Source organism: Dromiciops gliroides, chromosome 2 (genome assembly GCF_019393635.1).
Source record: "Dromiciops gliroides isolate mDroGli1 chromosome 2, mDroGli1.pri, whole genome shotgun sequence".
In the NCBI taxonomy this organism is placed as follows: domain Eukaryota; kingdom Metazoa; phylum Chordata; class Mammalia; order Microbiotheria; family Microbiotheriidae; genus Dromiciops; species Dromiciops gliroides.
The window spans coordinates 478,249,683-478,275,869 of NC_057862.1; the positions used below are offsets into that span (position 1 = coordinate 478,249,683).

Consider the following 26,187-nt stretch of genomic DNA (forward strand, 5'->3'; position numbering starts at 1 on the left):
AATTTCTCCTATATGTTTTGCTCACTAATAATACAAATAATTTCACACCCTGAGATCTATGGCATAAACACTTAGAAATACTAGAAACTTTGAAATTCCAGCTCAGCATTGTTAATTTTAACTTAATGGGACATTGAGTAAAGAGAATGTCGAAAGAATCTTACCACAATTGTCATATGTGGTATTTTCACATGTAAAATAATTTAAAGTAGGGGAAAACATTTGCCAATATAGAGCTTCCAGGTTAATAGATATTATGAATTGAATTCAACAGTTTAACCTTTTTTGAAGGGTAAGTAAATACTCCTCTTGGAAATTGTTTATATTTTGAATTTATTAAAGAGTCAATTTAATCCTTAAATTATTTCATAATCCAATTGTAAGGCTTATTAAGTTTTATTTTTTAATTTTTCTTTTACTTTCATTTTTTAGGCCCAGCAACTTTTATCTGCTTGTATAGAAAAGGTAGATGTTTCTTCTTCTGAAGGGTATGACTCGTTCATCACACAGTTGAAAGATGGACTAAAAAATACATCTCATGAGACTGCAGCTAATCATAAAGTTGCTAAGGTAAGAATTTATAAATGAGACTAATATATTGCATTAGAGTTACAAAGGAAAAAATTGCCTTTTTGTCTCTCCTCTCTTAGAGACTTTTTTTTTATACACTTGACAACTTTAAAAGTATCTAAAAATCTTCACATTTAAAAGACTTTTATTTAAATATTTAGCTTGCTGAATTTTCTGGGCTGGCCATTTCTTTATGCATAGCCTCATTGTGTTCAGGTTGATTCTAAGCTATTTTAGTTTTAGATTTTGGGTCCCTTCTTTTTTGGGGTGTAGCTTAAGTATTCTAGATCAGGCTTTAGTTACTTTCTTGGAAGACTGGAATGTTTGGACTTGTCTTGAAGATTCAGTTTACTTGTTGGAAGAACCTGAGCTAGCTTTTTTTTTTTTTTGCGGGGCAATGGAGCTTAAGTGACTTGCCCAGGGTCACACAGCTAGTAAGTGTCAAGTGTCTGAGGCTGGATTTGAACTTAGGAACTCCTGAATCCAGGGCCGGTGCTTTATCCACTGCACCACCTAGCTGCTCCCCTGAGCTAGCTTTTAAGGTACCATGAACTGATGTATAGAACTAGCAAACCTAGGATTTTAAATCTAAGGTATTATTTCTTTTTCCTTAGAGAAAGTTTTCTACAAGCTATATTTTAGTGCTTCATTGTAGTATGTCAGTTATTCTTTTTTTTTTTTTTTTTTTAAGAAAATAGGTTTATTGAGAGAGAGATCCTGTCTCATAATAAAGCCAGTCTCAGGTCTAGGACCCAAAGACCTTGAGTCTCAGGATCCATGGATATTTATACACAATAACTTCTCCCACAAATTAAATACAACCCAAGTGGTATATGTACAATAAGTATGAAGCAGGGAGAGAGAGAATATCAGTCAATCATCATCCAACTTGCTAACCTCTTGGTTTTCATTTTTCCACCTAAGACAGTGCCTCCTTGGTTGCTGACTGATGCCTCTTTTGCTGCTGGCTGACTGACCGCCGTACTGATTCCAACTTTTCTCTAACTCTGGTCCCTTTCAGCTCAGAAGTTACTGGTCTTAATATTTGACCTTTAAGCTGATTGGTAGATGCCTAACCACAATTGGAATGGAATTAATGGTTTCATTTTATAAGCTAAATAATAAAACATTATGGAGAGGGCTGGTGCAAGATTGTAAGAAAAATCATCTCATACTACCTCACACCTATCATATTGGCTAATGTGACAAAAAAAGGAAAATAATTATTGTTGGAGGGGATTTGGGAAAAATAGGACACTAATGTACCCTTGGTGCAGTTGTGAACTAATCCAGCCATTCTGGAGAGCAATTTGAAACTATACCCAAAGGGCTTTATAACTGTGTATACCCTTTGAACCATCAATACTACTGTTAGGTAGGTCAAGCAAAAAAAGGGAGGGGGGCGCGCAGCTAGGTGGTGCACTGGCTCTGGATTCAGGAGGACCTTGAGTTCAAATCCAGCCTATGACACTTGACAGTGGTGGTGTGACCCTGGGCAAGTCACTTAACCCTCATTGCCCCACCAAAAAAAAAAAAAAAAAAGAAGAAGAGGGGAAAAAAAAAGGGAAAAGGACCTATTTTTCCAAAAATATTTATAGTAGCTCTTTTTGTGGTGGCTAAGAATTGGAAATCAAAGGGATGCCCCTTCGACTAAACAAGCTGTGGTATATGATTATAATGGGTATTATTGACATGTAATGGAATATATAATGACAAGCAGGATGATCTAAGAAAAACCTGGAAAGGCTTAGATGGACTAATGCAAAGTGAAATGAATAGAACCAGGAGAATGTTATACACAGTTATAGCAGTATTGTATGATGAAGAACTGTGAATGGCTTAGTTCTACTCAGTGATACAATGATCTAAGACAATTCCAAAAGACTAATGATGAAACATACTGTCCACCTCCAGAGAAAGAACAGATATTTATTGAACACAGATGGAAGCATGCTATTTTTGACTTTCCTTCTTTCTTTTTCTTTTATTCCAGTTTTATAAAAATGATTAAAATGGAAAGGTTTTATGTGGTTGCAAATGTATGACCCATATCTGATTGCTTACCACCTCAGGGAGGGGAGTGGGAAGGGAGGGAGGAAACGATAGAATTTGGAATTCAAAACTTAAAAAAAAAATTAAAAACTTTTGATATGTAATTGGGTAAAAAAAAAACCCAAGATGAACAAAAAAGTTTGTGCAATTGAAAAAATAAAAGGGAAAAAAGAATCACTTAAAAATTGGGAAAAGCAGTGGATGGAGGAGGGTGATGTGGGGGCAGTAGTTCAAAGATTCCTTGGCAACTAACTTAACAACTAGGGGAACTCATCCTGAAGACATTTAAGGGAGGGATACTGTAAGAAGTACAACAAATGAGCAAATCTCTGTAATGATTTTCATAAAAGGGACAATGGACCCCACTGTATTTTATTTTTTTAATGTAACCATTCATAATGTGCTGCTGTCTGAGAAAATGGAAATGGAATTCCAGAAAATAATGATGAGACCTCAAAATAGAGCTGGGTCTCTACTAGACCTATACCTCAGAAAGATCAGAGAAAGTGGACCACATGTACAAAAGTGTTTTCAGCAGTTATTTTTGTAGTTTTGAAGACCTGGAAACTAATGAGTCTCTATTGAGGAATTTGTGAAAAATTTGTAGTATATGAATGTAACAATACTATTGTGTGTGGAAATATTATTGAATGACTAGGCCTAATTTTGCGGGGCTAAAGCTGATTGTGGGACTAATCTGGGGACTTTTGACTATTTGGCTATCTGACTTTGTTAAATTTAATATTGGCCGTTTATAAAGTTCCACCACACTGTTCCAATCCCAAATTGATAAGCAAAATATTAAGAAGCCTCTTAATTAAATAATCAAAGCAGAGTTTATTTATGAGATACTTATTAAAATTAAGAATACAGGGAAATAAAATGTACAACCTGACTGCTTTCCTGAGGTCTGTTTCCACTGAGTCTCTTTCCCACCTGCTGTGCTTTGAACTTCTTGAATACAATAAGGGCCTTAGCCACCTCTCCCCTCAGGGTACTCAGGTGCTTTATTCTGACTCCTCTAAATCTTCACTTTCTCCAACCTATACCCTGTGCTGACCTCTGCCTCCTGTTCAGTCTGTCTTCTGCTGTCTTTGCTTCTAGTCCTGCGTTGCTGCGTTGCTGTTTGTCTCGCCCCGCCCCCCCCTTCTAATCTTGTCAGCCGCCCTCTTGACCTCTTCCGCAGCCTCTCTCCCTGTCCTTGTCTGAACCTCTGAGTCTTGTCCACAGGCCTCCAATCCTCCTGTCAGCCCCCATACTTTGTCAGCCTCTCTAATCTCCTCAGCCCCCGTTCAACCAAACCCTTCTAATCTACCGAACCCCTCTGACCGAAAAAACCCCTTGCTGTCTAACTCCCAGGTCTATATATACCTTTTCTTCTCTTCACTCAAATCTCGGGGCTTTCTGCGCCCCCACAGACCAAGCTCATCCGCCAGCCAGGGCTGCGGCTGCTGGTGGTGGAGGGGGTGTTCCAGCTTCACGTGCCTCAGCACAGGCTACGCCAGAGCCCAGCATCTCTCAGATACCTCCGCTCAGATCAGAGGGAGCTGGGGGCTTTTCCCCCCCAGCTGTCTGACCTGGCGTCTTGTACAGCCCAGGGGCTTTTTGGCTCAGCTGAAACTGAGGAGGAGGGGAAGAGACCCTGAGGGCCTAAGGCTTTCTAATCTCAGCCTAAAGGTAGGGTCCCCAAATCAAAATAAATTTCCACATGTGTTATAAGAAGCATTGAAAGTAATGGATTAATATTTATTTTTTTGTTTTGGGTTTTTTTGTTTTTTGCAGGGCAATGGGGGTTAAGTGACTTGCCCAGGGTCACACAGCTAGTGAGTGTCAAGTGTCTGAGGCCGGATTTGAACTCAGGTACTCCTGAATCCAGGGCCAATGCTTTATCCACTGCACCTCCTAGCCGCCCCTGATAATTTATATTCTAAGGACATTGTAAAGTTAACTTTTAAAGGCTTAATAACTTTGATTATTTCAGTGACCGCCAGGATTATAGCGGTTTTATAATGAAGAATGATATCCACCTGCTAACGTTTAGAATGAAACATAAGCTTTTAGAAGCTCTCTGTTTTCCTTTAGTTACTCTGCTTGGTTTCAATTCCATGAATATCATGCTCCCATGCCAGATACCCTTTGGCAACTGTGTGCTCTCTCTATTCCCTTTGGTGTATTGTCTTCCCTCATTAGATTGTAAGTTCATTGAGGGAAGGGGCAATGTTTCTTTTCCTGTTTGTATCCCCAGTGGGTACTGTGGTACTTAGTAGGTGCTTAATAAATGTTTATTGACTGATTTGCCTTGGCCAATCAGTGACTTTGTTTTGCTTAAATTTGCCTGTTTCTTCCTAAGGTTTTGTTTTTCTTTTAAATTGGGGGGGGCAGTGTCAGCTGTGGTGGGAGGGAGAAACAGTTGCTAATTGAGAAGTAGAAGAGGGGCAGCTAGGTGGTACAGTGGATAGAGCACCAGCGCTGGATTCAGGAGGACCTTAGTTCAAATTTGTCTTCAGACACTTGACACTTCCTAGCTGTGTGAACTTGGGCAAGTAACTTAACCCTCATTGCCCAACCCCCCAAAAAAGGAGAAAAAAAGTAAAAGGAAATGAAAAAAGTCTCCCAAATAAATATGGAAAAATTCCTTTATGAAAAAATTCATAGTGCCTCCTCCCTAACCCTGAAAAAGATGGACAAGAATGGGGTATTAGCCAAGCTATAACCATATAAGAAGAAAAATGAATTAGAATGGACAAAGAATCCTAGTGAGGACTTTAGAGGCAGTGACAAATTATTATGTTACTTTGTTGAAATTAAGTGTAGTTACAAAGCAAAAACCAAAACCAGTTGGGTCTAGGTCAAGAAGACACAAAAAAGAGATCTGTATTGGAAGTGGCACAATTTTGAGGACGTTGAAGGATTGGATTTAGTTAGTTCTTAAGGTGGTAGATGAAAGAGAATACCAGAGATCTAAAAGGAACAACTTATATTCAGTGCTGTGGCTGCACCGTGTTATTAATATAATAAAAATGACAATAATACCAAAGTTAATTTTCAGTTTTATTGCTATACCAGTTGAACTATTAAAAGGATACTTTATAAGACTCAACAAAATAATAATTCAGAGAAATCTAAGATCTATAATATCAAGGGAAAAATGTAAAAAAGGTGGAGAAGGGGGAATAACAGTTCTAGATCTCACTTTGATATTGGTTAGAGAAGTAACTCAACGGAACAAAGGAGAATCAGAAACTATGGAATTCAGTAGCTTAGTGTTCAATTTGGAAAACAGATTGCTTGTCAAAAAACTGATAAAAACTTGGGAAAACAGCTCTGAAGATTTTCATTGGATGGTATATGGGTTCAGTGAGGAAGAGAGGGAGAGATTACTTAATGACAATGGTAAATAATAATAGCTAACATTTAAATAACATGCACCATGTGGCAGTCACTGTACTGAGAGTTTTAGGATCTCATTTAATGCTCCCCACAGCTCTGTGAATTGGTGCTGTTAGTATTCCCATTTTACTTACTGGGAAACTGAGGCAAACAGAAGTTAAGTAACTTCCCAGAGCTAGTGTTTGAAGACTGATTTTGAACTTGTGTCTGTTTGAAGACTGGATTTGAACTTGTGTCTGTTTGAAGACAGGATTTGAACTTGTGTCTGTCTGACTCCAAACACTGCTTAGCAGCCAAGATAGAGAATCTTGAAGAAGCTCTTGGAAACAAAGTGTATTCCAACTCCCTCAACTCAGCCAATGCTTTGAGGAAGAAGGGAATGAGTGAAAGCTTAGCCAGTATGTTAAAAGGAGGCTATGCAGGTTATGTTATCAGGAGGGAGCCAGGTCTCAATGAGAGCCAGTAGTTGGGATGAGTGGGAAAGGAAAATATTTAAGATGAATGCAGGTTTATTGTCTGTGGACTAGGCAGATAGCACAGTGGAAGAGGGGCTAGCTTTAGAGTGGAAATTTGGATTTGGTTAAGAGGAATAAGAATGCTTAGAGGTTGGGGAGCAGAGTTTGAATAACCAGCCAGAGCTCGGTTTTATTATTATTTTTCTGTTATAGTCCTTGCCAATATTGTTTTCCTGGTTTTGTTAATTTCATTTTACATCAATTCATGTAATTTTCCCTCTGCTTTTCTGTATATTTATCATATTCACACTAGATATTTGATAAATGCTTCTTTCATTAATTATAGTACAGTAATATTCCATTATTGTAATGGAATGGAATGTAACATCTTTTTTTTCTACTTCTTAACTACTGCAAAAATGCTGCTTGAAATATTTTTCTTTATATTTGGGACTTAATTTTTTTGTCACTGACCTCCATGTATATATGAAGGTATCTAGTTTGGGGCATTGAAGAGAGCCTGGGAGAGTCAGGGGGCAGCCTAAAAAGGACTTCCTAGGTATCCTCCTTCAAGTGGAGGTGGGTTTTTTTTTTTGGTAATAAACATTTTTATTTAAGGTTTTGAGTTCCAAATTCTATCCCTCTGTCCCTCCCCTTCCCCCTCCCTGAGACAGTAAGCAATCAGATATAGGTTATTCATGTACAATTATGTAAAACTTAGCATGATAGTCATTTTATATAAGAAAACAAAAAAAAAAGAAAGTGGAAAATAGCATGCTTCAATCTGTGTTCAGTTAATATGAGTTCTTTCTCTGGAGATGGATAGTATCCTTCATCATTAGTCTTTTGGGATTGTATTGCTGAGATTAGTTAAGTCATTCACAGTTCTTCATCAAGCAGTGTTTTCCTGGTTGTGCTCACTTCACTATACATCAATTCATATAAGTCTTTCCAGGCCTTTCTGAAATTATCCTGTTTGTCATTTCTTATAGCACAATAATATTCCATCACATCAAATCGAGGTTTTAAGGTCAACCAGACAAACAGAGGGAGTTGCTACAGGGATGAATGGTACTTCCAGTGTATCAAGTCTTAGGGTGGAGTGGGCTTCCAGAGTAAAGGGAATTATGGGGCATTGTCGAAAAAGTTTGGGAGTGTCAAGAGTGCAGACTGTAGAGGTTTATTAGAACTATTTTATCCTGGTTACAAAATAAAAAAGATGCAAGAATAACTGAACTCAATAACCCAGTGTTGAGTAAATTTGAAAATGAAATTACCTAGGAAAGAATTCCTTATTTGATAGGAATTGCTAGGAAAATTGGAAATTTGAAAGAAGTTGGATTTAGATAAATTATTTTTTAATGTTGCATACAACTTTTAAGAATTCTCTTCTGCCTTATTCCCAAAAGGTTTGCTAGTATTATTTTTCTTTTTGAGAAAATAGATTATAATCATAGGACCATAGATTTAGAATTAGGAAATATTCTAGAAGTCATCTAATCCAACCCCTCATAAAGAAATAGGCCTAGAAAAGCTGACTAGCTGCTTAAGGTCCCACACATAGCGAGTAGGTAAGTTGGGATTTAGTAGTCTTTTCATTGAGCTACACTATTTAAATCTTCTTCAAATACCTACTGCTATGACAGTGGGCTAAAGTGTTTTTTTTTAATATTTGATAAAAGCTCATACTACATATGTTTCTAGGAGGAAATTACCAGGACATTATATTGACATAGGACTAGTGGAAGAAAAGGTTTGATTAAAAACCAAGAATGATTGCTAAAGTGATTGTTATTTAATCACATCTTATTCTTTGTGACCCCATGGACCATTATCATGTTAATACTGTCCATGGGGTTTTCTTGGCAAAGATTTGATTTGCCATTTCCTTCTCCAGGGTCAGAGATTAAGTGATTTATCCAGGGTCACACAGTAAGTGTCTGAGGTCAAATTTGAACTCCAGGTTCAGCACTCTATCCATTGAGTCATTTAGCTTCCTCATAATGATTACATTATATATAAAGTTCTGAGATTGTCATTTAAATTGTAAAGAGCCCAGCTCTTTTCCCCATATACTTCATTTTCACATACAGTAAATAGCTGCCAAGTGCTTAGTGGTAATGAATTCAGATGGCATAGTGGGTTACAGTGGTTTCGATTTTGAGGATACCGAAAATGGAACACGATCAGGGATGAACACTTTTACATTGTGGCCTGGAGTTTTCAAAAAGAGTTAATTTTTGTTTTTCTAGTTCAAAAATATATATGTGGTAAGTTGAACAAGAGAAAAAGAGAAAATCTGATATAGGGCCTCGATTCTAAGCATTTATTTTTGGTAATTAAAAAATTAAATATTTTATTAGTCTAACATTGAACATCACTACCACCAGATAAACTTGCTTAGAACTATTTGCATATAAAGTTATTAATTTCAGTGCATTAAAGTATGAAAACATTTTAAAATTTCCTTTTTGTCCATTTGTTCTCATTCTCTTTTATGTTTGTAGTTAATGTGTGTATTGTATTGTGGTTTAGCTTTTTTTCCCACAGTACATGATTTTATAAAGGTTTTTGTAGCTTTAGCTGCATTCCTCAATCTTGTCAGTATTGTATTTCAGTATCCCATTATATTGCTCTATCACCTTTTAATCATTTGTTCAGTTAAGTTGTTTCCAGGTGTTGTTTTTTTCCCAATTACATACACTGCTGCTATGAAAAATCTTTAAACAGGTAGCTCTATTAAATACATAGTTCAGAATACATTTTCAGAAAGAAAATTGTTGGGATAAAATATGCTTATTTTGAAAATTCAGACTATGTACTGCTAGAGTAAAATGATTCTATAATTTTTCATTCACACCAACAATGAATTCATGTACTAATTTTTCCCCTCCCCTACTGACCTTGAATTTAGTTGTTTTTTTGTTATTTCTGCCAGTGTGATAGATTTGATGATGATGACTGTTACTTTAGTAAATGTTTACTCACTGACCTTTTTCTTAAAGTTGGCTTTTTTCACCCAAGTGATCATTAACCATTTGCATTTGCTTTTTAGTAAATCGTTCAAATCAATTTTTCCTTTTTGTAAAATTTTATTTCTTACCATACAAGATCTGCCTTCTCACCCTCCCATCTCAAAACTCCCAATTATGAGAAAGCAAGAAAAACAAAACACAGTGCAAACATATCCACTCTGTCAGAGCAAATTTCCACATTGGCCATATTAAAAAAAAAAAAAGTCTCATCCTGCATTCTATGTCCTTTACCCCTCTATCAGGAGATGGGTAGCATATTTCAGCGTTGGTCCTCTGGAATTCTAGTTGGTCATTATGCTGATAAAATTCAGTTCATTTATTATATGCTAAGACTCTTTCATTCATTCCCCTGTTTTTGTATACTCCCATACATCTCATTCTTTGCCAACTCAAAAAGAGCTATAAATATTTTACTTTTTACATCTTTACCATTTGTTTTGCCTAGTACTAATCCCTCTCTTAATTTACCCTCTCTCTAATTTGCTTTCCTCCTTTCCTTTTTGAGTGATATCTCCTCCTATACCTTGATTCTTTGATAATTTCCCTTAACCTTCCTTTCCATTCTTTTTTTTTTGGGGGGGGGTGAGGCAATTGGGGTTAACTGATTTGCCCAGGGTCACACAGCTAGTAAGTGTTAAGTGTCTGAGGCTGGATTTGAACTCAGGTCCTCCTGAATCCAGGGCTGGTGCTTTATCCACTGCGCCATCTAGCTGCCCCCATATCTTTCCATTCTTAAGATCATTAAGACATTAAAAACAATTTTCAAAAGGGCTGCCACTGCATACTTGATTGTTTCAAATTATTAATAAGAGAAATGCAAATCAAAATAATTCTGAGTTATACTTCACAAAAACCAGTAAAGTAGCAAAGGTGGCACAAGATGGAAAATAAAATTTATAAGGAATTTTTAAGCACCTACTATGTGTGAGTGATGTGAACTGGGGGCAAAAAGACAGAAGGAGAGGGTGGGGAGGGAGGGAGAGAGAGAAAGAAAGAGAATATGCATAGGCATGCAAAATAGATGAGTAATTTTGGAGGGAGAATGTTAGGAACAAGGGGAGGTTAGGAAAGTTTTTATGTAGAAGGTTGCTGAGCATTGAAGGAAGTTAGAGATTTTAAGAGGGTGGGGTGAGGAAAAAGTTCATTCCAAGCACTAGGGACAATTACAAAAGCATGGATATAAGTGAATTGTGTGTTAGTAAAAGTAATAAGGCCAGTTGCAGTTGGAGAGAAGTCAGTGTACCAGAGTGACCCAAAAGTCTTAGTAAACTTTAAAGCTTTATATAATAGCTTAAAGTGTGAATTTTGGGAAGGACACCCTTTAACTAAGGCTGGAAAGGTCAGGCTGTAAATATATTTAAATGTCAGAAGAGTTATATTTGATCTTTGGAGTAATTGGGAACAGTTGAAGTTTATTGCATAGGGTCAGGTCTTTCAGGTCTAGACTTCAGGTAAATCACTTTGGTAGCTTTATGGAAGACAGACTGGAGTGGGGAGAATCTTGTGGTGGAAAGATTATTGAGAAGGTTGTTTCAGTAGTCCAAGTGAGAGATGAGGTGAGAGCTTGGATTACTATAGTTGTCATAACTGTGACTGGAGAGAAGGTCACAGATATGAGATGTTGTGGGAGTAGGGTACTACATGCAAAAAGACAGTCACACTAATACTTTTGTTCTCTAAAAACAATTATTATTAAGCTGAAAAAGTGATGAAAATACCTTTTGACCCAGAAATCCCACTTTTGGACTAAGAAAGAAAATTGTCATAGTTAACTAAATATTTGTATCACCTTTTGTGTGAAGAAAGCATTGAAAATAAAGCAAGTATCCATTGATTGGGGAATGGCTAAATGAATTGTGGTACTTGAATGTAATATAATGTTCTAGGCCATTAAAAATGATGGCTAAGAAGAACCATGGGAAAATGTATTTGAACAGATTCAGAGTAAATAAACAGTATCAGAAAACAGCAAACCCGGTGACTAACATGGCAAACAAAAAGAACAATAAAATGACACTGAATGCTGCATAATTAAAATGTTCAAGTTTGGCCTAAGACATGAGTTGGGAAAATTTGTCTCCCTTTCTTTGGGTAAAGGAATATACTGTCAGATAGTGTCAATATGTTGGGGGGGATGGGGTTCTTGATGGTTTTTTTTTTTTTCCCTTTCCCTTTCAAAACTGGGCCTGTTTACCTGGGAGTGGGGATGGATGGGTTATATAGTATTTGGAAATGAATGGAATGAAAAAGGTAATGATAAAAAATTTTCATTTCCTTCATTTCTTTAGCTATAGTTTGCCCAGACCCATTTCACTTTTTTGGGGAGACTAGATCTTGGGGGGGGGGCGGTGATGGTTAGGTGATTTGCCCAGGGTCATACAGCTAATATCAAGTGTCTGAGGCTGGGTTTGAACTTAGGTCCTCCTGAATCCAGGGCCGGTGCTTTATCCACTGCACCACCTCTCACTTCTTAATTCTTAATTTGCTGTAGGAACTTGCCTAAGTCATATGACCTCTTTAGGCCTCAGTTTTCTCAGACAGACTTATCTTTGCTCTATCATCTATTTGTAAAAAGTCTTTTGATTTCATAATGCAGCAAGGCTTCAATTGAGTTTTATATTTTCTTGGTCTGATCTTTTTTTCTTTTGGAACAACCAAACTTCCCACCTTTTAGTTATCTTTTTCACCATTTTTTATTTACCCAGTTCTTTGTTCTGAAACCCTGATTATAAAGTAGGAGGTAAAAGATGTTGGTCTGATTCCACATGCCACTATAGATTGTTCTTTATTCTGTTAGACAAGTTGGGTAACTATGTTATAGCAGTTTACATTCTGATTTAAAAGGGTCACTTTATGACTTAATATATACAAAGATTGAACTATATCTTAGAGTAAATATGCTAAAAAGACATTCATATCAGTCAAGTATTTGTGTAGTGTCCTTACTGTGTGTAGCACCAGTTGGCATACAGAGGTTGTTTGGTCTTTTACCTCTGGCAAATTAAGATCTAGTTGTAGAGAGATACCAGTAAATCCAGAAGTACATGTGCAAATTATTTTACTAATATTCATCTCTTGCACAAATGTGTTTTCTTTCCATTCCCTTTTTTTGTTGATTTAGGACTATTCAAAGATCACCGAATTTTAGACCTGGGAGGGACTTTTAGAGATCACCTAAAGATTATCTCCTCAACTAGGACCCAGAGAGGTTGGGATTTGCCCAACATCATACAGTTAGCTAATGGAAGAGGGAGAGCTAGAATCCAGGTATTCTGATGCCTAATCCAGTGTTCTTTTTAATCATACCGTGCTTACTTAGAATTGTACACATTTTTTGGGTAACTCATGATTATTGCAGATCATTTTAGTTTTTCACAGGTGGATATGATGATGATGATGATGATATTAGTAATAATGATAGCACTTTAAAGTTTTCAAAGTTCTTTACAAAGTATTTTATTCTTACAAATATGGGAGGTTGATGCTATTCATACCCCCATTTTATAGATGAGGAAACTGAGGCAAAACAGAGGTTAAATTACTTTCTCATGGTCATGTAACTTAAATGTTTTAGGCTCAATTTTGAGTTCTAGTCTTCCTAACTCCAGATCTAGTGTTCTGTCCATTGCGCCACCTAGCTGTCATTTATATAAGGTGCTAGATAGTATCCTAGTGACAATCACTATCTCTCTTCAGAGTGGTATTTAACTCTCACTTTCTTGGCATTTTGTGCTTTAAGTTATATACTTCTACAATATACTGAATAGCAAAGATTACATGCAATATTTTGTTTTATTTAACCTGTTGTATTGGTGTGTAAAATTAAGCAAACGGTTACTTTTTGCTCTCAACTTTTCCTCCTTTATATTTTTTTAAATTGTAGTGGGCTACAGTTACGTTTCATCTTCCTCATCATGTGTTGAAGTCTGTTGCCAGTGCCATTGTAAATGAACTCAAGAAAATAAATCAAAATGTTGCTGCCTTACCTGTAGCCTCTTCAGTGATGGACAGGCTGTCTTACCTCTTACCTAGTGCAAGGCCTGAACTTGGAGTGGGTCCAGGTCGATCTGTAGACAGGTATGGAAATTTCTTATTTGTAACTTTTTTCTTCTTTTTTCTGAAATAAGACATTACTATACTCTAGAGCAAAGCTTCTTAAACTGGGCTGTGACCCCATATGGGGTTGTATAACTGAATATATGGGTCTTGAAGAACTTGGCAGTAAATGTTTGATTTATATACCTATTTTATATACCTATATAACTGGGGTCATATAAAAATTTCTTGGGTGAAAAGGGGTCATGAGTGGGAAAAGTTTAAGATGCCCTGCTCTAGAGAATAATTTTTAAAAACCATTTTTTTTCCCTCCGTGTTGCTTTTAATAAGAGGAGTCTATAGTTTTGGGGAAATTAAAATTAAAATAGGTTTTCATTTGCTTCTGTTAAATTAGTAAATATAAAACATTTAATTTTTCACTTAGACATTTTAACTTGTATTCATTTTAAAGTTATGTTTAAAATGGTATTTTTAGCATTTCTAAGTAGTGGGAACTCAATATGTAGTTGTTCAATCAAAGAAATATAAAATATTGTATACTTAAAAATTACTTTCTCATTGATAGAAATTCAGTTGCTTTGGGATAGTTTAGAAATTTTTAATCAGTGCCAGACATTAGCTGCATTGAATTATTCTGTTGCGAAATTTGGAGGAAATGGTTGAGATGGGACTGGTGGGCCTATGGAAACAAAGGATTTTTGATGTCATAGCATAGTACATGCTAAATGTAAGTTGTAATACCTTAATTGCTTAAGAACTGCATACTTGCAGAGAAGCTTGATCTCAATAACATTTAGGAAGTGAACATGACCAATTATCAAGGGGTACAAATGAGACATTTTCGAGAGGAGTAGAATTAGATTTTTCTGCCAAGCCTGAACAGGGTGGAAACTACTCAGCTCCCACATACCTTCTCCAGTGAAACCCAGACTGAATAATGGTCAAAAAATCCAATGAGAAGTTAACACCTCCTGTTCTACAAGTCTAGAAACCATTTTTTAGAAGTAAACAAGTTTAGTCTGACATGACTTTTATTTTGAAGAAGATGTGAGTTCTTTGTGATCTCTGCTTTCTTTTTAGATATTTACTAACCATTCTTTTAATAATTTTAGAGAAATTTACCAGGAATTGAAACAATGCTTATTGGTTTAAATTGGACAGACTTTATTTTCTGCTTCTTTTTGAAAGGACATTTTGGGGGCAGCTAGGTGGCGCAGTGGATAAAGCACCGGCCCTGGAGTCAGGAGTACCTGAGTTCAAATCCGGCCTCCGACACTTGACACTTACTAGCTGTGTGACCCTGGGCAAGTCACTTAACCCCAGTTGCCTTACCCAAAAAAAAAAAAAAAAAAGGAAAGGACATTTCATCTTCTCTTTTCCTTCTGTACCTCTACCATTTTCCATGATTTTTCAGAAATTACTTTCAGTAATTTCATCATTCACATATGACTTTTTTTTACTACACTAAGATACTGTTTAAGGTCAGAGGATACAACTCATTAAAACCAGCTATCATAGTCTTGCTTACTATTTCCCTTGTTATTCACTATTAACTGCACTTCTCTGTCATTTCCAGTCCAAAGATGCTTTTTCTTGGTAGAGAAAAGAGAAGTAAAGTGAGAGATAAGTTGCTCTGAATTCTTTCCATATTCATTCCATAGGAAGCATCCCTTTGTTGTAGTCCAACAGACAATTCTTTCTTGTTTGCATGTATTCTATCCACTCTTTTCCTTTTTTCCTCCAATATAGCTGTTGCATCTGATGTATGATTCATTCTGAGCCTGTTTATCCACTTCTGTCTATTCAGTGCAAGGAAGTGTTTCATCACTAGTCTTCTACAGTCAACACTGGTCATTGCATTTAATTTCAATTTCTTTATCTTTTTGGTTTTTTTCAAGCATGTTAGGATTATGGAACATAAGAGCTAGAGCTGGAAGGAACCACTGAAGCCATCTAGTCCCTTGTCATGTTACACATTAGGAAACTGATCTTGGTTATTGGGTACTTTGGTCTTCTATTTCATCTTTATTCACAGAATCAATTCTTTTACAACTTCTATGTTTCGCAAAATTAGTTGTTTTTTTCTTGGCACACAGTAATATTCCATTACATTCTTATGCCACACTTTGTTCAGCCATTTCCAAACTGATGTGAACCTATTTTGTTTGAAGTTTTTTATTCCATAAATAAATGCTATAAATAATTTCATAATTATTTGCTGCTATAAATAATTTGGTATACATAGGACCTTTTTGTCTTTTCCTGTTAATAGTTTAAAGATAGTTTACTGATTAGTTGCATAATTCCCATTTGCATTCTAGGATGTTTGGGCCAATTTTACAAGTCTACCAACATTTTAGTGTTTCTTTCTTCTGATAGAACAGCACCTCTTGCATGGATTCTTTTTTGGGGGGGGGAGACAGGGCAATGAGGATTAAGTGACTTGCCCAGGGTCACACAGCTAGTAAGTGTCAAGTGTCTGAGGCTGGATTTGAACCCAGGGCCTGTGTTTTATCCATTGTGCCACCTGCCTACCCCTTGCATGGATTCTTTCCATCTTTTCACAAATTTACAAGTTTTCTGTATATGAGATTAAAAACCCTGGTGATGTTTAAATTTGTATATTTCTTATAAATTGTGATTTGGAGCAGCCTTTCATTTGGGTATCAAGAGTTTGCAATTCTTTTGAAAATTGATTTGTCTTTTCCTTAGACCACGTATCTATTGGGAAACAATTCTTATTCTTATTTGTGTTATTTTCTTTTATATCTTATCTGATATTATCAGAAATATTGATGCAGAGGTTTTTTCTTCAGTGGACCTTAACCTATTTGCTTTCATTTTATTTGTACAAAACTTCTTTACTTTTATGAAGCAACAATTGTCTAATTTCTCTGCTAATTTTCTTTCCTGTTTGGTTAAAAATTTTCCCCTAGTGATAGTTGTGAAAAGCACCTCTTTACATTTTCTCTCTTTAAACAATTCGACCTTTTATAATTAGTTTGTAAATCCATTTGGAACTCATTAGGGGGGTACATTATACAAGATATGCTAGTCAAATTTTGTTTTTCACCATTGTTCCATTTTTCCCAGCAGTTTTTCTTTAATTCTTACTACTATCATTTTACATTTTTGGTTTTATTGAAACCAAACTTATTTCTGCTTCTTATCTAGTCTGTTCAACTTAGTAATAAATTGTTAAGAAGACTTTTTGCTAGAGAAAAGAGTTCTGGGAATTGCTGCTTTATTATATAATTTGAAATCTGGAAATCCTGGGACCCTTTTTATTTTCCCTTTTTTCATATTTATGTACTTTTTTTTTTAAACCTTTTTGCTCCTTCAAAGCTGGTTTGGTAAAGTATCAGCTTTGTAAAAAATTAGGCAGTATCTTTTTTTTTTTTTTTTAAGTGAGGCAGTTGGACTTAAGTGACTTGCCCACGGTCACACAGCTAGTAAGTGTTAAGTGTCTGAGACCTGATTTGAACTCAGGTACTCCTGACTCCAGGGCCGGTGCTCTATCTACTGCGTCACCTAGCTGCTCCTGGCAGTATCATTTTTATTGTATTGGTGTAGGCCAAGAATAAAAATTTACTAACTCTATAATTATCTAAAAAATTATCTAAAAATAAAATTTATTTTTGTAAATAATGGGATTTCTCTATTCTTTTCTTTTGTGTGGATTTTTAAAAATGTGTTTTGTTAGTAGTCTAAGGAATTGCTAATAGGTTTTGTAAATTTATTTTGCCTTCTGTGATGATGTTATTCATCATTATAGGGGAAGAGCTATAGTGGGAAACTGAGAACTTGTGTTGGATTAGTCTGGAGGGAGTTTGTACATTGGGAAGCCTCCTTCTTCAAGAAAGTGTTGTACCTCCATGGGAAACATTCCTTCTTAGGAGAAGGAATGTCTAAATTCCAGGAGCAGGCAGCATTCAGAGTGGTAGTGGAGACATGGAGCCTGAGATGGTATAGCATGGGAATTTGGGATGGAGATTTATAATGAAATGGTACAGGAATGGGATAGGTCCAGACCCTATGATTTGGAACACAGGTTATATGGCGGTATTTCTCAGTGTTTTTTCTTTATTAATTATATTTTCTGTTACAAATTCTAAGATGGATTACTAATTGTCCTCCAATGTTCCTATTCTTTGTAGTCTAACAGACAATTCTTTCTTGTTTGCATATATTCCCCTTAGTTCCTACAGTCAATCAGCAAATATTTATACTTTATATTATTATTTATATTATTATATTTATAATTTTCATTTATTTATGCTGACCAGCCATACTCTAAGCACTGGAGATAAAAATATAAGCAAACGGAAAGAAAGCCCTTGTTGTCACAGAACTTACCTTCTAATGGGGGAAGGCTGCATATAACAGGAGGCTAAAAAGTTGGAGGTGGGTGGAAAGAGAGAGTACCTTATTGGAGCAGGGTAGTGAAATTCAGAGAGTGAGAAGCAGGGATGGGAGAGAAATTTAGGATGGTGGGAGGAAACCACTAATGGGACGAGGGATCTGCAATGGTAGAGAGATGTTGTCAGTATGGGAAGACCATAGGGAATGAGGGAACCACTATGGTAAGAAGGCAGTTGAGGCATGGTGGTGAAATCCAGACAGATGGAAACATTCAGCAGAGAATTGTTCAATATCAGGATCAGTGGAAAGGCCTGGAAGTCCAAAGATGTGACTGCAGGGTTCATGGCAAGGTCCAGGGGGTCTCTGTGCTGTCAGTCAGCTAGATAACAGTAGGGACTCTTGCTGCGTCCTTGATATCTAGGATGGTTTCTGGCATGGGTTGTTTCATTATTTGTGTCTTGAATATATCTCTCTGAAAGTTTTCCACAAGGAAAAGAATGAAATTATCATTGTGACAAATAAAAAAAGTGATCGATTGCACAACTTTTGGTAGAAAAAGAATCCCAGCAGCTGTCTGGATAATTTTTCTTTCTCTTTTCAGTTTTAAGTCTTTTGGATTAGATTTATGAGACATAGCCAAAAACATTCTTAACAACTTATGGCCAGTTTATTATATCCCTGTCCAGGAGCCTATCAATCCAAAATGTTTGTTCACATCCCAAATCAGACTTTCTTTTCTGGAACTCTTTCTCCCTTTTCTAATAGTGACGAAAATTACCACTTAAGGCTCTAAGACCTTATTTCTTGGACAAGATTTGTCAGTTAATAAGCATTTGTTAAGCACCTATTATGTGCCAAGCATAGTACTGAGTTCCGGGGATATAAAACAAAAAATAAAGGAGGAACTTTTTTCCTAGAACCTTACATTTGAATGGGGGAAGACTATACAAAATAGGAAGCTGAAGGGTTGAGGGGAGGGGAAGGACTCTTTTGGAAAAGTCGAAAAAGAGTGTGGTTGGGTGGGAAATAAAGAGATGGTTGTCCTGGACCCTTTTCTTAAATAGAAGATTTGGAGTTCATGGTTTTTCTCTTTAATCAGAGTGGGAATATCATAATCTAGTAATCCTTTATTTTTTTTCCTTTAAAAATTTGTTTTACAATTTTTATACATGCAGCTAGGTGGTATAGTGGATAGAATGCTGGGCTTAGAGACAGAAAGAATCATCTTCCAGAATTCAGATTTGACACCAGCTCTGTGATCTTGAACAAGTCACTTAAACCAACTTGCCTCAGTTTCTCTCTTCTTTAGAGTGACATGGAGAAGGAAATAGCAAAGTACTCCAGTATCTTTGCCAAGAAAACCCCAAATTGGATCATAAAGTGTTAGACAAGACTGAAAAGTGACTGAATAACCGTGGTTTTTATATCATCCTCATTTTCTCCCCATCTCAGGGAGCCATCCTTTATAACAATACATTTTTAAAGGAAGGGGGGTGAAAAGGCAGGTTCATAAAGCTATCCAACACTTTAAAGTAGTCTAGCACCCTTGATGTGAAAGCTTTTTTGTATCTCTTGTTTGGGGCCAAGCTTGGTGGTTTTGAGTTTGCAGGTTTTAGTTTAGTTTTGTTTTTTCCCAACAGTTATATTCAATGTTGTATTCACTTTGTATATTGTTTTTCTGATTCTGTTTACTTAACATTTTGTGAATTCTTATATATTTCTTTTTTTCCCCCTTTTTTTGGCGGGATAATGAGGGTTAAGTGACTTGCCCAGGGTCACACAGCTAGTAAGTGTCAAGTGTCTGAGGCTGGATTTGAACTCAGGTCCTCCTGAATCCAGGGCTGGTGCTTTATCTACTACACCACCTTAGCTACCCTAAATTCTTATATATTTCTTAAGCATTCTTCTGTATTCATCAGTCATTCAACAGACTACTATGTTTCTAGTCACTATGCTAAACACTGGCAATGAAAGGCAAAAACAATGCCATTCAGGAGCTTACATTCCAATGCAGAATGTACATAATGAACTACATATACATTATGTACAGCGTATTTACATAATTCCAAATTGCTTTCCAGAACAGCTAGACCAGTTCAGAACATCACCAACAGTGAAATCTCAAAAAATGAAAAAATTTAGAGTGGTTTTTGAAATAAGATATTTCTGAAAAATGGGGACAGAATTGTAGCAAAAATGTCAATTATGGGAGTTTACAGGAAAATGCCACTTTCTATGATTTTATCTGTGATATCTCTTAGAATTGTTGTTAGTGGTAGCTTTGATATCATTTTGTTGGTAGTAGTGTTGTCAGAGCAGGATAATCTCTTAGGTTTTTTTTTTTGTCATTGTTGTTTTTGTTTTGTTTTGTTTTTGCAGAGCAATGAGGGTTAAGTGACTTGTCCAGGGTCACACAGCTAGTAAGTGTCAAGTGTCTGAACTCAGGTGCTTCTGAATCCAGAGCCAGTGCTTTATTTACTGCACCATCTAGTTGACCCCAGGATAATCTCTTAGTGATAGCTTAGAGATACTTAATGTTTATAATGTTGTTTTTCTTTTTTTCCCTTTTTTTTAGTGAGGCAATTGGGGTTAAGTGACTTGCCCAGGGTCACACAGCTAGTAAGTGTTAAGTGTCTGAGGCCGGATTTGAACTCAGGTACTCCTGACTCCAGGGCTGGTGCTCTATCCACTGTGCCACCTAGCTGCCCCATAATGTTGTTTTTCTAAACAACTGTTTTTTGGGCTATGTGGAGAAAAGATTTATGTTTTTACTATGCTTGGGGATAGCTGGTGTAGACATTAGAGTTTGGTCACTGAGAGGTTAAGTGTTTTTCCCATGGTCACTTAGCTATTATGTATGACAGAATTTGAACAGAAGTTTTTCTGATACCAAAGCCAGTCCTCTAAGAGCTCCTATGTGACACACATTAACAAATGTTTGCTTTTTAGAAAGTTTCTGGGAAATCTAACCAATCTAATGAATTTAAAGAAAAATAGCTCTGTAGCCACTTTGAGATTGTTTGGAAGACTATTTCCCCAGTAGAAGAGAGTGACATTTGGACATAATATGGGGAGTGTATACTTTTGTGCTTAGCCATACTTTCTGATCTCGCCTTTTGGCAGGGGTTCTATTTCATGTATATATGCGCTCTTATATCTGTTCATTTCAGTGAATGATCATTCATTATCAAAGAAGTTAACTTTTAATCAGTTACTACCATTTGCTCTGTATTTTGTTAAGTGCCAGGAATAAAATGGAAAAGGGAAAAATAGTTCCTTTTCTAAAAGAATTCATAGTCTTAATTGGCAGATAGCTTACAACTAAATATGTGCCATCAAGATATGTACTGAATAAAATTATAGAGGAAAGGCACTAGCATTAAGTGGGATAGGAAAAGGTTCTTGTCAGAGGTTATATTTTAGTTGAGACTTGAAGGAATATAGGAGATGGAGGTGAGGAGGGAGAGCATCACAAGCGTGGAAGGCAGCCAGTGAGCATGCACAGGAATCAGAGATGGTGGGTCTTTTGCAAAGAACAACAAGGAACCCAGCACCACTGGATTGTAGAATATTTGCAAGGGGTGCTAAAGTCTAAGAAAATTGGAAATGTGGAGGAGGGGTATAGATTATGAAGGGCTTCGAATACCAGGACACTTTATATTTAATCCTGGAGGTCATGGGGAGCCAGAGGAGTTTATTGAATGGAAATGGGTGGGAAGAGGGTTGGGTGATGTTATATTGTTGGACACACTCTTCAAGATCACTTTAGATAGCTGAGTGAAGTATGAACTGGAATGGGGAGCGACTTTTGGCAAGCAGACCAGTGGGGTAAGGGCAGTGTTTTAATAGTCTATGTGTGCGGTGATGAGGCCCTGCACAAGTCTGGTGACAGTATTACAGGAGAGGGCATATTCAAAGATGTCAACACAGTAAGATGATGAGTCAGTTTTGGGCATGCTGAAATTAAGTTATCTACGGTACATTAAATTGTAGAAGTTTAGGGGGCATTTGGAGATGTGAGACTGGAGGTTAGAAGAGAAAATAAGGCTAGAGAAACAGACACATGCATCATCTGTATAGAGGTGATACTTGAACTCACATGAGCTTATGGGATAAATATGAAATAATATAGAGGGAAAAGAGAAGAGGGCCCAGGATAGGTTTTGTGATCCCCCCCCCCCCCCCCTCCAGCTTTGCTTAGCAGATGTTTTTCAGGAGAGAAAGCAGATTGTGCTGGTAATAATCTATGGCTGAAGTTTGGGCAAGAACAGCAGTAGGATAAAGGTGCAAGGACCTTAAGAGAAGAGGATAGTGTAGTTTTTAACTGGTTCCCTATGGGATCAAAATGGGGAAGGGAAAGGAGTGTAGCCAATATAGTGGTGATGGTCTGGGAAAGAACTTGAAGGTTGGTGTAATTAGTATATTATGCTGTGAATGAAGAACTGGGTTTGTAAGGTAGAAGAGGAAGGGGAATGACTGCAAAGTATAATCAGATAAACATATTTCAGAGTTAATAATCATGGAATTGGGAATGCTTTTGGATAATAGATTAAGGGTATGACTATTTTCCCTCTATAGCTGAGGATGCATGGGTGAGTTGGTTGTTGGAAATGAGTAAGTTGAGGAACTGTTAGGGTGTTTGAAGCTGTGTGTGTTATATGACTTAGTATGAAAGTGTAAGGCCTTCATGCTAATTAGTCCCCAGCATTGCTGCCTTCATACTGTTTTAGTATGAAGGCAGCAATATTGGGGGGTAGAAAAATAATGTGAGCCATGTATTGAACTTGTTTAGGAAAGGAGGACAGTGTCCTGGAGGTTGGTAGATATTGGAATTTTTTTTTTCCTGGGGCAATGAGGGTTAAGTGACTTGCCCAAAGTCATACAGCTAGTGTCAAGTGTCTGAGGCTAGATTTGAACTCAGGTTCTCCAGAATCCAGGGCCAGTGCTTTATCCACTGTGCCACCTAGCTGCCCCTGGGGTTTTTTGTTTGTTTTGGTTTTGTCTTTTTTGTGATATCAGAATTTTTTATTGGGTCATTAAGTATGGATTAAACCAACCTATCCTTTACAACTATTACTCAGTAACCTCTCCTGCTTGGAAATTGATCCCTACTAGCTGTGTGACCCTGGGCAAGTCACTTAACCCCAATTGCCTCTCTTAAAAAAAAAATTGATCCTAATTCTCTTGCTACTTTATGACTCCAAATCAGTTCACCCTCAACCTGATGCTCCAGTTTCACCACCTCCTAAGTTCTTTCCCCAGACCATTATGTGTACTGCCCACATTCTCTTCCCATGCCCAACTTGATCCCTTAGTGAACCAGTTCAGCTCTCCACTCTCCTTGCTGGAAATGGTAATGGGGAGCCTATTCCAAGTCCCCTAACGTGATGTGAGTTTAGGAATGATATGAGTAAAAATGCAAACCAGACTGCTATAAAGTGTGTCGAAGGAACCTGTGTCTTTACGACAGGCACTAGGTCTTAGTACAGTAAGAAATAACATGTAAGAAAGGAAAAGGTTTAAAATAAAAGCAGTTTGTTACCTATACAACAGGCATTCCACAGAGCACAGTGGAAAGGGTCATTACCTTTGGCATGTTGGGGTTGTGTTGGGTTGAGGGAGATGGCCATAAGGGAATCATCAGTGTGGGTTGGTGAATGGAGTTTGATAGATGACAGCTGGGGGTTCAGAATCACTAGTATTGGGAGGGTAAGTGAATGTTAATCATTGAGGAAGGAGCTGAAGTGACTCCTCATCATCTCTAGGAGTTTAATTTGGAGTAGAGTCATTCTACAGTATTAGTGGTGTGTAGCTAGAAAAGGATGGAGGTACCTTTGAGGAGGTAGGCACAGGTGAGCTCTGTGGAGTTGTAGGAAGCTGCAGTAGATTCTGGGAGGGAATGTGATGAAATGGCTATTTCAGGGCGGTAGGGCACTAATCTTCTTTCCTGCAGATGTAAAGTACAGCCACTCTTAGTGTTATTTTCCATTATAGAAGGAATAGTTTATTACCAGATGTCTCTGTTGTTCCTCTGAAATGTCCTTGAGAATGCCTTCTTCAATATGAGGGCTAAACTGACATTACTCTTGCATTTTGCTGAGTTTTTCAGATCAGGGAGAATTTTATATTTTTTTAAAATGTTGGATTCTTGGCTTTCACATTTTTGGCTACCCCATTCTTTGGTCTATTGTTTTTTAGGTTGGACTACTTTAATACATTAGAAGTTGTTTATCTATCATTCTTTCTCTTTAGCTTATTCAGATTTCTTCCTTATTCAAATTTGTTTTTCCTTTTAGCTTAATTTTTGAAATATATGTCTAAAACTAGTTTTTCTTTGAATTATAAGGAAGCTGAATTCATGAATAGATAGAACAACATGGGGTTTTCTTTTATGAAAATGACGGGGCTCATGAGCATCATTATAATTTGATGCACAAATTGAGTAATGCAAAATGTGTTTATCTTTAGGTCACTGATGTACAGTGAAGCTAACAGACGGGAGACATTCACCTCATGGCCTCATGTTGGATATAGGTGGGCACAGCCAGATCCCATGGCTCAAGCTGGCTTTTATCACCAGGTAAAAAGATAAGTTACATTGAATCTTAGTTTTTAATTTAGTAAATTATCCCAGGTCATAAAACTAGTTAGAGCCAGGGATCAAACTTGTGGCTTTTGATCCAGTCTTGTATGTACTCTTTGTATGGGCTGTTATCAGTCCATATTCTTTAACCCTTCAACATGTCTAGTAAAATATGTATACAATGTGCATTAAAAAATCATTAATAATAACTGTTAGAGCCTCATTACATGTGTGGAGTATTATTGAACTAAATCTCAGTTTATAGGGTGACACACTGAAATTTTTCAATCTACTTAAATTAATATGCTTTTCTGGTATATTAATATTTATCACTTTTTACATGGATATTCTAGTGTAAGAAACTGATTTTTTTTAAGTTATTCTAGTGTAAGAAACTTTATTAAATCTACCAATATTTTTCCATTTTCTCTTGTAAAAAATACATTTAATGCTCTGCTTCAAGTTATGTTTTACCTATTGATTCAAGAGCTATTTGAGATTTGTGTGTTGTAGTGGAAACAGTTCAGGATTTGGTTCAAAGAACTTGGATTAGAATTTGTGTTCTGTTTCTTCCTGCCCTACTGCATGTAACTTTGAGTAAGTCACTGAATCTGTCTGTGAGGGTGTTAGACTTGGTGACCTCTTAGGTCCCTTCTAACTTTAAATCAATCATCCTATTATGAGTTTTAATTCTGCATAGGTAATATAGTTTGACGACTAAAATTTAGTGTAATTTTTGTGGGAAAGGTTAGCTACACAGCACAGAGGATAGAGTGCGAGCCTGGAGTCAGGAAGGCCTGAGTTCAAATCTGGCTTCAGACACTAGTTTTTTACCTTGGGGCAAGTCACTTAACCCTATTTGCCTCAGTTCCCTCATCTGTAAAAAATGATCTGGAGAACTAAGCCAGAATCTTTGCCAACAAAACTACAAATGGGGTCACGAAGAGTTGTACATGACTGAAATGACTGAACAACAGCAGCAAATTTTGGGGGGCAGGAGGGAAGTTTTCTTTGAAAATATAAATACTTGAATAACCTTTTAAATAGTATTTATTCAAAGGAAACATAAAATAAAGAAACACTTATTATTACTACCATGCTTCTTAGCTACAGTGATTGGTTATCTTGACATTTTTACTGTGCCTAACTGTTGCCCTTTCCATATCATTTTATATAGCCTGCCTCATCTGGAGATGACAGAGCCATGTGTTTTACTTGTAGTGTATGTCTCGTTTGTTGGGAGCCTACTGATGAACCTTGGTGAGTCTCACTCGATGTCTTGGTGTAGTAGAGATTATATCAGTCATACAAGTGGTTCATAGTTTCTTTCCTTGCAATAACACTGATGGACATATTGGCCTGGTGGAGCATTGGAAGCTGTTAATTGTATTGAGCACATGCATGTTAAGACTACTATATTGTTGCATAGTGTTACACTGAGCTGTTTGGATTTGTTCTTCTTTGTTACAGTGAATGATTTGGAGTCTTTAAGATAAGTCTTCTCTTTTCCTAAAATCTCTGCCCTAAATTCTTGGACAGTAATTTTCAGGGGCATGTAGTGATGTCTGATCATTTTAAAAATTGTGGAGATAAAAGAACTTTAGAGGTCTTGAGTTCATATGATCTCTTGGTTATGTATATATGGGCGAGAAACCTGAGGCCTACAGAAATTTTAGCTTTTTTA

The 26,187-nt window shown here is 36.7% G+C and overlaps 1 protein-coding gene across 1 annotated transcript in view; it reads left to right on the forward strand.

Moving 5' to 3' along the window:
* Positions 1-26,187, forward strand: part of BIRC6 (baculoviral IAP repeat containing 6) — a 304,070-nt gene that overhangs the window by 52,821 nt on the left and 225,062 nt on the right. Inside the window, 4 exon segments of the mRNA XM_043981000.1 lie at positions 433-570; positions 13,386-13,579; positions 24,389-24,500; positions 25,681-25,763. Coding sequence (XP_043836935.1) covers positions 433-570; positions 13,386-13,579; positions 24,389-24,500; positions 25,681-25,763 — 527 coding nt within the window.